The sequence below is a fragment of the Haplochromis burtoni genome, unplaced genomic scaffold (assembly GCF_018398535.1).
Source record: "Haplochromis burtoni strain Fernald_Lab_line unplaced genomic scaffold, NCSU_Asbu1 Contig_8, whole genome shotgun sequence".
Classification (NCBI taxonomy): domain Eukaryota; kingdom Metazoa; phylum Chordata; class Actinopteri; order Cichliformes; family Cichlidae; genus Haplochromis; species Haplochromis burtoni.
This window is the reverse complement of record NW_024582369.1, coordinates 4,220,345-4,233,379: the sequence shown is the minus strand read 5'-3', so window position 1 is coordinate 4,233,379 and position 13,035 is coordinate 4,220,345. Positions and strand designations below refer to the sequence as shown.

Below are 13,035 nucleotides of genomic sequence, written 5' to 3'. Positions count from 1 at the left end.
ATCCCAGTACACACGGACAAGGGAGGAGCATCCAAGTATACTTGTTCTTTTTTTGATCATATAGCTCGAGGCTTCAGTGAAGAGGCAAACACATTTTTAAGGTGAAAGTGTTGTAAACGTGTAATATGTCTTTCACGCTTGCAGGTTTGAACTATCGGAAGCTCACGGATGAATCCTCGGATCCACTGGCCACTCTTCAACCAGTGCTGACCAGTCAGAACGTGTTGTCCATCTCCAAACTTGCCAATCGTTTGCCTTTGCCCGGCAGTGGTGGGGCCACGGTGTCCGCCAGTGCAGTCCACGCAGCATGGCTGCAGAAGGTGTTCTGGAAAGGGGACCCCCAGCTGCTGAAGAGACCCCCTCAGAGCGACCAAGACTACCTACACGCTTACGACACTTGTGCCAAATACCTGGACAGGCTGGCCCCTGGCGACGCTGTCCGCTTCCTGGATAACATCACCTTCTCTCTTGATGCATCTAAAAACGTAAGCCTTAATTGGACCAAACAGAGGGGCATTTTTTTCATAGAAATTATTCTATGACGGGGGCGGGGGTCGTTTGAGCAGAAGAGGCTCTATTTTCTATTACTTTCTCAGGTAGGAGCTGTGATAGGTAGACAGTCTCTGGTTAATTGCAGCACAGAAGGTAGTTGGTTTCTGCCGCAAAGGAAGGATTCGTATTTGGTTAAAGGGAAGATTGCGGGGATTTTCACTCACTACATCAAACTGTCATTTTCCTCACTCCTCACTCATCATCGTCGTGCCGGTCTTCTCTAATGCCTGTGGCCCAATTTCTGGAATGCCAAAAGCCCTCTCCTAATTTCAAATACATTATTCTGTTCCCATCCACTTTCTGCAGCCTCAAAGCACATACCAGTCATGATTTATAAAAGAAATTATAAAATTTCACAAGGAATGTCAGCCACATAATTACAGGACTGTGAAAAATTGTCCTGCAGTAGACTTAAAGTGCCTCAGTGCACCTTATCAATAGTAGCCTGCTGTTCTTTTTTTTCTTTCGCCCTGGCACCCTGCCATCACCCTTCTCCAGACCTTCCCTTTTTTTTCTATTTTTGTCCTGTGTCCCTTCTCTTTCCCTACCACTCCAAGAGAGCTAATTGATCCCTCTTGACTTCAGAGCCAATTAAACTCCAATTCCCAGGAGGCAATGTTTTCCCTTTGTATTCTTTAACATGCAGATTACCTCTCAGGAAGACACCGTCCACTCCCTCTGCCATTACCATCCCTCTCTTCTCTTTCTTCTGTCCTCCTCGGACATGCAAAGGGAAAATCGAGTCCCTTCTCACATTTGGGAATGTTTTCGACCTTTTGACCATTGGGTGGCAATGATGAATTGATTCACCGTTGCCATCGTTGATTAATTTCCTACAAGGCCAAGGATTGAAATGCATGCAAAACTTCCCATTGGACATTTTTTTCTGAAGGGAAACAGATTATTGATCTCAGCTAACCTCTTTGGTGGATGCATCCCATCTTACTCAACTTCTAACTTCTTTTCTAACCTTACCCGAGACTCTGACTGATGTTGGCTGTGAATACCTGGATTTGATTCAGTAGGATACACACTTCATAACACATTTGTACAAATACAAACAGAACAAAGGGCGATCGTGGCTGTAACCGGAAGGTTGCCGGTTCGAGCCCCGGCTCGGACAGTCTCGGTCATTGTGTCCTTGGGCAAGACACTTCAACTGCCACCTACTGGTGATGGCCAGAGGGTCCGATGGCGCGATATGGCAGCCTTGTTTCTGTCAGTGTGCCCCAGGGCAGCTGTGGCTACAACTGTAGCTGCCTCCACCAGTGTGTGAATGTGAGAGTGACTTAATAGTGGAATTGTAAAAAGCACTTTGAGGGCCCCGAAAAGCGCTATATAAATGCAATCCATTATTATTATTATTATTATTATTATTATTATTGTTAAATAAACTCAATTTAAACGAGCGTCTTACTTGCCAGAGAAATGTTCTGACGATCTCGGTGAAGATTACTGCAAATTCAAAATGGGGTATATGTAGCACATGTTGAAAGTGTGAATGTGTGTGTGTCTTGTCGGGGTCTAAGTTTGTGCGTTTCTGTGCAAGCATAAAAACCTCCTGTAGCCCGAGGCCCACTCTTCTCCCCATGAATGGTTAACCTGCTCAGTCTGAATAAAATCAATTACTCCAGGCTGGCAGCTATGATCCCTCTCACTCAAACACACACTCCTTAAACACATGCACATGCTACTCAAGTTCCTGATAGTATTGAAATGCAGATAGATTAGGTTGTACCTACCTCTCTTTAACTCTGTCCATTTTAAATGAATTTACGAGTATAGAACTTGAGCACCTCTCTCTCTACTTCTCTTTGCTCAATTCAACGCCTCCCCAACTTCCACCTCTCTCCCATTCTCTTTCTTCCATCCATTTCATGTCCAGTTGAGCATCCAAGCGAGGTTGGAGGTGATAAAGCGAGCCACCAAAGCCCTGCGCCAGCTGGGTGAGAAGAACAGGAAGAGAGGAGGTGATGACAGTAGGGAGCAGGAAGGGACGGACCCTGCAGGAATGACTTTTGATGAGGCTCTAGCACACCTGCAGCAATCTCAGGCCCACCTGGACACTCTGAGTCATCCCTTCATTCTGTCACTCAAAGACAGCCAGGAGGTAAGCCCCATCTGCCAAACACTTGAGCCATTTTATTCTTTTTCGGAGAGTGAGATTTGCTCTTTGTGTAAATGTGCTTTTAATGATCCATTGAAAGAACACACAAAGTTTAAGAGCGATATTTGCCAGCTGGTTAATTAAATTGGGGACAGAATTATTCTTTAGCACGCAGTACAATGTATCGTGCAATCATTCTAATCCACAAACTTAAGTGGTAAATAATTACAACTATTATCCAGCCAAACCCAGTTTGTTTTCATGGGAAACACAAAGAAACACAAAGAATTTGCATAAAAAATGATGCAAAAATCAAAAACGCATGAGCTGATCTACTTTTCAAAGAAATGAGGCATGTGGCTAGTCACACAAAAATGGTTCCAAAATAAAGCTAGCTTGTTTGCGTAGATGGATTATTAATATCATTATTTATGTTTTTGTGTGTACTGTATATATAAAAGAATCATTACTGTTAAAAGAGCAAATTCTTCAGTTGCTTCTAACTTCTGCTTCTAACTGATCAGCTGATCAGCAGCATCCATGTATAAACTCAGTCAATTCAGAAGTCTTACATTCATAGTGCTGTGCAAAAGTCTTGAGCCACCTCTCATCTCTTTATATTTTGGTAAAATGGGGGAATGAGTTTAGCGATTTCTTGAAATGTGCAACCATTGATGCAAATACAGTATATAAGAAGAGTTTGTACCATTCTAACAGCCTGAAAGTCAATATTTGGTACAACCACCTTTATTCTTCAACACAGCTTGAACTCTTTCAGACAAGCTTTCTTGTAATTTATTTGAACAGAAAGCCTATTTTATGCCTGTCAAACTTTGTTATCTTTGGCATTTTTCATAGACTCAGCTAAAGAAATGAGAACAAATTATGTTTCTGCAACAGGCTGCTAGTAACGAAGTGTCTAAAAATAAGTTTTAAATGAGTTTTTTAAGCTGTCTGTTATTAGTAGACACAACAGCGTTTCATCCCTTGAGCTCGGTGTATCTCTGGCTCCTTGGAAGCAAAATCAGTGAAGAAATGCAATCCCCACAAATGCAATTGCCTATGGAACGGTAAGTTTAATAGGCCCTGAAGTGAAGAAGACATTTGACTCTCACTTCTTACTTCTTTGCCAGTTCATAAGGTCACCTTTGGCTGGACATACAAATGGTGCCTGCATATTTTATTTATTTATTTATTTATTTTTTTAGAAAGAGGGGCAATACATATTAATGAACATTTTAACAAATGTAAATATGCCAGATTATAGCCTTGGGCTAATTTCCATCTGCATATACAGTACTTGTAACGCTTGTGTCTATGTGTGGGTATGTGTGTTGTATATTTTGGGGGTGGTTCTGCTCGGCTAAGCTCTTCCCAGCCTCAGAAAGGCCAGTCAAGGGTATATTAATGTAAATCTGTGGTCTGCTGTTTCAAATGAGCCCTGCCGTATGGACGCATATACGGTACAAGCACCATGCTGTATCTCATTAAGCAAAGTCACACTGACTTACCCCACTGTCACCTCGCTGTGGCTGCCTGTGTGTGTGTATACACAGTCTGAATCTGGGGCTAGAGGGAGGGGACATTATAACTTGGCGAGCTAAGTGTTGCTATGCGACAAGATATCATTGAAAACTGGTGATTTCTGACCCCCACACTGTGCAAGTTAATAATATTTTGTCCCAGTTTTAACTGTGTTTAAAAGCACATACCCTCCATAATAGAGTGGAAGACACAAGAATTACCAGGCAGAGCTTTAGGGCAGAGTCACTGATGCATACATGGGCGCACACACACATACACAAGCACACACACAAACACTGCATCCTCTATGTATAACTTTCCTTTTTTTGGTGGAGGATGTAATTGTATCCTTGGAGATGTATTAAAATAATGGATATAAGAACCAGAAAGGGGCAGATAGGTAGGGAGAGATAGATACAAGAAGCTCTGTAGGCTCTGTTTGGCTGTACTGTGGTCGTTTATCAAGTGTGCGTGACCAGCTGCTAGAAATATTGTTAAACCTTTCTAACACAAAGAATCTAACACAGAGGCCTTGACCTACAATAAGGACATCAAATGGCATGTTCTTGATATTGTAAATAGTGATTTTTAAACTATTAACTCGTGCAATTGTGAGAAAAACAGCAAAGAAAATAATAACAACAGATCGTGTGATTTGTCTCTGCAGCAGCAGGGCTATTCCTTTCTATGTTCCATATTCCTTTTGATGTGGTGAATCACATACTGTGGGCTAAAACCATGTCCTTGATAATTACACTTTAGAGTAGTATATAATATTAACAAAATTAACAATAGCCTTATTTTTCATCCACACACTGAGGCTGCACAATGATACACAGAGTGGCTAAGATCTCCATTATCCTACCAGCGTCCCCCGTATCCTCCAGGTGAAATGGGAATCCCTATTACATGCCCTTTTTTCCCCTAGCTGCTACTCTTTGGAGGAGCCTCATACCCGCTACTTTCTTTGTCCTTAAACTCTCTTGTGATCATAGCTAAGGATTGGAACAGAGAGCAATGAATTGAGAGCTTAGTTTCATGACACACTCATCATGTCATCATCATGTCCATTTCTTCTAACTGGCGCTTTACTTAAAGTGCTAATTTTTTCTGACAGGCATTCGTGGTCTGGCTCTTGGCACTGAGTGCTGCAGAATGCATCCATGAAACTAAAAGGATATCCACAAAAGAGATGTTACACAACAAGACACTCTTCAGGCTTTAGCTGATATTATGCTTTGAAATTTAATATACAGAGAAAATACCATGCATATTTGATATTCCTAGCATAAATATGATGTCAACATAAGGAATGTATGTATTTGAGTAACCTGAATACTTACCAGCACATTAGTTCGGTACACCTGTTCAACTGCACATTAGGGCAAATATGCTAATCACAGAGCAATACCTAAGGGCATTTAAGTATGAATACCGGGTCAAGACGACCTGCTGAGGTTCAAACTGAAAATCAGAATGAGGAAGAATGGTAATCTAAGTGACTTTCCACATGGCATCATTATTGGTGGCAGACAGTCTAGTCTATTTCAAAAACATCTGATCTATTAGGGTTATTCTGCAAAACCATTTCCAGGGTTTACAGAGAATGATCCAAAAAAGAGAAACTCCAGTGAGCGGCAGTTCTTTGGGTGAAAATGCACTGTTGATGTCAGAGGTCACAGGAGAATTGCCAGACTGCTTTGAGCTGATAGGGATAGTTAGAACAAAGGTATGCAGAGCATCTCTGAATGCACAACACGTTGAACCCACAGTCATCGGTTAAAGATGGGCAACAGTTCACACAAGCTCACGTTGTCAGGTAGCAACATTGGGATAGTAGAAGTCCAATTTAATGTAAACAATATGAATGTCGTTTATACACCACAATGAGCCTGATTAGCTGACTCATGTTCAACCCTTTGCGACCATAATGAGCCCATCTTCTAATGGCTCCTTCCAGTAGGATAACTCACCATATCACAGAAGCCCAAATCATGTCAAACTGGTTTCTTGAACATGACAATAAGTTCATTTCAGATGCACACCAGATTGCAGTTCACACCATATTTCAATCCTTTGGGGCATGATAGAATAGGAGATTCACATTATTGATGTGCAGCTGACATATCTGCAGAAAATATGTGATGCTGTCATGTCGATGTGAGCCAGAATCTCTGAGGAGTGTTTCCAGCACCTTGTTGAATCTGTTTGAACATGTGCCAAACACCTTCACTGTTAAAATAGCTTATGGATTTGGACGATTTCCAAGTGGTATTTTAATGGTGGATTTGGAAAAGACACACAAGACACAGAAAGCAGACATTACATTTCCTGATACTGCGACTGAACTGTCTGAATGTAGCTTCCTGCTGAGAGGTTGTATCAAAAAGCGACCTTAGTTTAGGAGGAGGGTCTTTCAATGGCTTGAGCTCAATTCTACTGCAGCTGCAACAGGCACTGAAGGGTTTGTGATTAGACTGAATGTTGGAAGGTTCCCTGGGGAACATGACAGCATTGCAGCAAACGCACACCAAATCCATCTTTTATGCATGAAATTGAACCGCATTTATGACTTCTGCAGCTGCCTGGGCTGAAGTTTCCTTCTTGCTCTCTGGACCTGTCCTAATTTTTTCTAGTGCTTGACTTGTTGTATGTCACTGACCCTGAAAGTATTTACAATGTTGTTTGAAATTGGACACATGAGGAACGCATTTTAATTGAAGGTTTTTGCTCATTAATTAGTGTAAATATTGAACTGGGATGACCAGTAATCATCCCTCCAAAACAATATGCAGTGCTTTTACTTTATATGCCATGTTTAAAAAAAAAAAAAAAAAAAAAAAAAGGTTTATAGAATGAATAGTGAAAAGTGGCCATGGTTCAACAATGATTAATGAAACAAATCAAGATGGGATAGAGTAATTACTGAATCCTTTCATGCATATACTTTGAGAACTGGAGCGAGATGTTTAAGTTCATGTTTTTCTTACAACTAATTAAAATATGGATATCTTTAGAAGTGCATTATTTTTCAAAACTTATTCTGAAGGAGTTATTTATTTGGTCATTAAAGTAGTAGTAAAAACAATATGCTGAAACTCATGAAGCATGTTTTTTTTATATTAGGTGCACTTACTAACTGCTAGTACAGTGCCGTATTGGACACCATGTGTGAAAGGAGGAAAGTATCAGCAATTAAATAACCTTTAGCTTCTGGCAACTCCAAAGACCTTGTCAGCCTTATCCTGTGGCATTTGTGCTTGTAGCGTTTAGCTGAAAAGTCAGATAGGGGGTGTAAAATGTAATAACCAGAGGCATGTGACCATGCATTAATAGAGCCAAAAGCCTGATAATGACACTCACACATTGAAAATGTCTGCATGTGACACAGAAGAGTAAATGGTAATGTACAGTGCCAGGAAAAGCATTTGTCTGATGTCTTAGTTTTTTTGCATATTTGTCACACTTAAGCTTTAATATTAGACACAGATACCTGATTAAATGCAAAATGCAGTTTAAAATTTTTCATTTATTAAGGAAAAAGGTTATCCAAACCTACTTTGGCCTACTGTATGTGAAAAAAATAATTAACTCCTAAACCTAATAAGTGGTTGCGCCACCCTTGGCAACACTATCGCCACCATGTTGGACTGGTGGGTTGATTTTTTTTATTTTTTATGAATTGCTGTATTACTTTTAGATGTAACGGGACTCAAACCTCCCACTCATCAGTCCACAGAATATTTTCATATAGATGTGTTTTTCTTTGGTAATTGTGAGACGAGCCTTTCTGTTCTTTTCGGTCAGCAGTAGTTTTCGTCTTGAAATTGTCCCATGGATGCGTTTTTGCCCAGTCTCTTTCTTATTGAAGAGTCATGAAATCTGACCTTAACTAATGTAAGTTGGGGCTGCAGTTGTTCTGGGTTCTTTTGTGACCTCCTGGATGGGTCATCAATGCACTCTGCACAGCTTTAAATTTGCAAATTATTACATTCTGTTTTTCAAAAGAGGTTATGATTGTGAACCTAACTAAATACATTTTGTACTCCCTACGACACACGTGTCCTTGATCTCTGACAATTTTGTGCACTTTTTTCACAGTGCCTTTTTTACCCTTAAGAACTCTTTCTGTCATTTCATTAATATTAGTTTGTCTCTAATGTCTTAATATTTTATGGCCCCTAAAAAGACTGTGATCTTGTACGTTGAGATTAAGTCTACTACCTCAGTCTTTAATCATTATTTTTAACATCATTGTGTTTCGCTACTTTTTTCCATGTTTTGTTCCTGTTCTAGGAGCAGCTGCGGGCCTACAGTCAACTTTATGATTTGTCCCGTTCTGAGAGGTCAAAAGTCTGCGAGTTAGCAGTCACTATGGCAACTGATGGACAGCCCCTGGAGCAGATTGGAGAGCTTCTGCGCGTCACTGTTGGATCCTTAGACCTGTCTCTCAAAAGTGTCCTTCACGATGCTGTGGAGAGAGTAGTCGCTGCACTCAGGTATTTTATTTTCGATGTCAAGGTTCTTAATGTTCTACAGTATATGCAAAAAAACTCTGAGGTGTCAAGTGCTGACAATACCCATGTACATACTGAGATAGTTTGCAAAGATATGCACTGCCAAATGTTAGTTAATCTGCTTTTAGTAACTTCCCAACAATGCCCCAACATGCACAATGACAGAGAATCTTGAATCTTGAAATATGCATAATTTTGAGAAAACAGCACTATCTGTAATGGCTTGGTAATAACATGTTAATAATGGATTAATGTTTGCTAAGCAGTTTGTTAATAAAGAGGCATTAACTAAGTAAATGCAATATGCAATTACCAAATTAACAACCAAGTAGCAGCTTGTTATTACTAATGTAATAAGAGACCACAAATGGTAGTAATGTAGACATTTAAAAGGACCAATGAGGCAAAATGACTAGTGCAACAATGTAATAATCTTAATTATTAACTCTATTAACACATAAATATTACTGTTTTTACGGAACTGTAATATAAAGCGCTACTCACTTTTTTCCCAAAAGGTGGATGAGCTATGAAGCTGTAATCATGAGGTGAGTAGCTTAGTTTAAAGCTGAAAGAAGGGGAAAACTTGTAATCTGGGATTCATAAAAAAAAAAATACAAAACCACAGCTTTCAGAGATTCTCCATCTCAAGACATCCAAACGTTGGTAACTCTGGTTCTCCTCTTAAAACATTTTTAGCTAAAGCTCTTTTTCAGTAGAAAAAACACACACACATAAAAAACCTGAAAAGTTGCCTTCAGCTGAATGCTCTGGACTGCACTCTGCCATTTCACTTTTACCATGCTGTAAGGGAGCTCATTCTGTAGTCTCTTTATAAATGCAGACAGTGCTAACTTCAAAGGCAGGGGTTTAGAAGCACCAGCATCCACAGTTGGCTGCATTGGCTGCATTGTGACCATTTCTCACATTATATATAAGGTGTGTGTGTGTGTGCTGTGTGGTGTTGTGTGTGTGTGTGTGTTTTTTTTTTTTGTTTGTTTGGGGTTTTTTTTGGAGAAGGGTGTCATAGCATTCGAGAGACAGTTGATCCAGCCACAATCCATAATTCTCTTTAGGTTTTAGAAACAGACTGTGAGAGAGTAGAACTAAGCAGGGAAGATAAGGGAGAGGAGAAAAAGTGTGTCCGCCTCCTCCGAGAGCCAAAAGGATCACATACAGAAACCTGTACAAAGAGATCAAACCGCTACACACCTCTTACTGCAATCAAATTCTTTACCGCAGCCTAGCTAAAATAGCAAAAATAAATAAACAATATATACATCTCAAGCTTCAATTCAAGTCAAAAAAATATCTTAATTCTCCACCTGATGTCTGAAGCTAGTGATTATTTTTGTGGCTGTAAATCATAGCTTGTGTTGCACAACGCTAGACCCCCTGTTAGTCCCAAGTTGTTCAGAAAATTGTTAATATTAGGACAGTGTTGAAAAATTACAGTTATACAGTAGTCTTGTGTGCTGTGTGCTATCAAACATGCCACCAGCTGTGACAAGCAGAATAAAGGAATAGGAAAATTTAAGATGTCAGGTTGCTACGTGTGGCTCCCTTTTGTGCTAATTTAATCTTTTTTTCACATTCGCTGTTGCGCCTTGCCAAACAACATTATCATCTACACGTAACCCTTTCATTATCTGTCAGTGCAGATTGTATGGAAAAATTAATGTATTTTTATAACTATCCAGACAAAGCGAAGTGTCTACATTCAGCTCAAAAGCAGGCTTTTGAACATACTGTGCGCCACCTGCTGACACCACCTACGACCTGATCTTTGTTGGTTGTTATCTGAAAATATACTGTATATATATCTGTCCACTTTGGGCTGAGCATGTTGGTGGGAAGAACACTGTCAAAACAAATGCCTGAAGTGTTGAACTGAATCTGCAGTAGCTGCCTGTGGGAGTTGGGCTCACAGTCTTTTATTGGTGTTTTCCTGCTCCCAGAATTCAAAAGGAAGGCAGAGATGATTCACCAAGATGTGTCTGCAGATGTGCTAGATGTAAGGGCCGCGGTAAACACTTTGTATAACATTGTATAACATCCAACGAATACATGTATATGTTTGTTACTTAGTTTCTTGAGAAGGAGTGAGCTAAAACCCATTATAGAGAGTTGTTTTGATTTAACATACTGGAAGATGATTTTTTAAATGATTTTGCTTGTTGCTCAGACAGGCAGACCAGCGAGCAGGGTTTTACTGACAAAACCAGATATCATCAGGCCATCTGATTGGCTTGATAAATGAGTATCACCTGCTGTGATTATAATCCTGCCTCATTTCCAGCTTTTTTTATAGCTGCTCAATGGTGCATGCTTCAGATAAATGGCACCTGAATCTGCAGACACACACACATGCACAGGCACTCACACACACATTTGTATTTGTATAGACTTGGAGGTCATTATCCCTAATGAACACACACACATACACACTTTATTGCGTGCACATGTTCTTCCCTTTTCTCTGATTCATTATCTTTTTTATAATTAATGCAGCCTGATACAGCTGTTCCCCTCCAGATCTCACTCTGCTCCCACACACACACACACACACACACACACAGTCTGGGTGTGTGTGTCAGGTGCAAGACTGCACACAGAGAGAGCCCTATTTATTCTCTGGGGGTTTTCTTTACCTTGAACACGTCACTCCGTGTTCTTACTTTATGAATATCCCTTTATGCGTCGACTGCGTGTGGCTGCGAGCGTGCGTGTCCGTAGTTTCGGGGCTTTCTTGAAGCATTGTGTTTGGCAGTTATGAATGAGGCGGTCTTGTTTTTGGCTCTCTCAAAGCCTTGAGTCTGGTACAGCAGGCATACCTGAGCCTCACACTAATAGCCGTCTTTTGTATCTGTCATAACTGCTTTGTTTGTGTGTGTTTAAATTCAAAATGTAAGTAGTGAAATCCAATAAAGAAAATGCTGCGTCATCTTTCCACTTCTTGCCCAGATCATCTGTATGTTGTGTGTGTATAAAGCGTGTGTGTGTGTGTGTATATTGTGTAGGCAGTTATATGTATTGGCCGGGGCATACATTTATCTGTGTATGTGTATGGATACAATTCCAGCAGAAAAGTGGAAGTGAGTCGGGGGAAATCACCTTTTTTCCCTCCCCCTTTGTTTCTTTCTTTCATTGTGAAAAATGGCCTGTGAACATATGGTGCACACACACACATACAGCAGCACCCAGAGCCACTCTACAAATGCACTAATGATGTACCTTCTTAAGCTTACCTACTATTATGTGGATTTAAACCTCATCTCATTACGCCTCTTTTTATCATCTTTAAATTATTAAAATTAACGTGTTCTTGTAAATTTCCACCGGGCTCGATGAGCTTGTCACATTGGAGATGGCTATTAATGTTTTTTTTTTTTTCTGTTTCATCTTGTCTGTAAGACTTGAAATAATTTTATGATTGTTAATTTAACAAAGGTTCACTACCTTCAAACATTTAATTGCCGCCAGACACATTTTTAACTAACACCGTCCCTGAGAAGGAAGCCTTTGATTTTTTTTTTTAAGTTGCTGTCCCTTGACATTGTGCTAATTTGAAAATCTTATCTTAATTAGCTGATTATGTAAGATGATCGTGGTGATGTGGTTTGTTTTTCAGTGGAGACCCATGCGCCCTGACAAATTACCCACAACCCCTCAGGGTCCTGGAGGCCATGGTGACTGCTGTGCACAACAGTGTGCAGAGTGGGTAGGTTACATCTGTCATCTCATACAACATACTTACAGTGACCCATTCTCTGATTTCCTTTGTAGTCCCTAAACTAAACTGTCCTCACACAGCCAATGTCACAGCACTTAATCGCTTGTATTTTGAGTTTTATGTAAATCAACTAAGCCTTAAAGATTTTCTTCAGCTTTTGTCACCCTCTCTTTGCACTCTGCATCTTTTCAGTTCTATTCAAGGGCTGAAATTAACACCTGCTGAGTGTTAAATATCAGTTAAATATCTGATAAATAAATGAAGATAAACTGACAAAAGGCACCTGGCAGCCTGTCTTGTAGCTCTTTTTGACGACGAAAACGTTTTGACAGCATCTATTGCACCCTGGTCAGCTTTTTCATGACAAAAAGACAAACAAGGCACATGAAAACAAGGGATCTGTGACAAAAGAACCTTAAATTAATGCATCATAGTGCAATCATGCCCACTGCATTACTTTGGAAAATGTGAAATTTCAAAGAAGAATGGCATAAATAGTAGACCTTTAACTTCTTACTGACAAAGACATACCATATAGCCTGTTACATGCTAGAGTACGTAACAGATAACCTAAACTATTTGTTTTTATTGTTGGTATTCTA

At 40.0% G+C, this 13,035-nt stretch overlaps 1 protein-coding gene across 4 annotated transcripts in view; it reads left to right on the top strand.

Moving 5' to 3' along the window:
* nbas (NBAS subunit of NRZ tethering complex) overlaps positions 1 to 13,035 on the top strand; it is a 175,070-nt gene that overhangs the window by 115,997 nt on the left and 46,038 nt on the right. For 2 of the 4 annotated variants that reach the window (XM_042226834.1, XM_042226843.1), the window contains exons 45-49: positions 145 to 485; positions 2,438 to 2,662; positions 8,480 to 8,682; positions 9,219 to 9,248; positions 12,332 to 12,421. In XM_042226834.1, the coding sequence (XP_042082768.1) occupies positions 145 to 485; positions 2,438 to 2,662; positions 8,480 to 8,682; positions 9,219 to 9,248; positions 12,332 to 12,421 (889 nt within the window). The remainder of the gene's footprint in view (positions 1 to 144; positions 486 to 2,437; positions 2,663 to 8,479; positions 8,683 to 9,218; positions 9,249 to 12,331; positions 12,422 to 13,035) is intronic. The other 2 variants (XM_005914315.3, XM_005914316.3) reach the window with 1 other exon arrangement.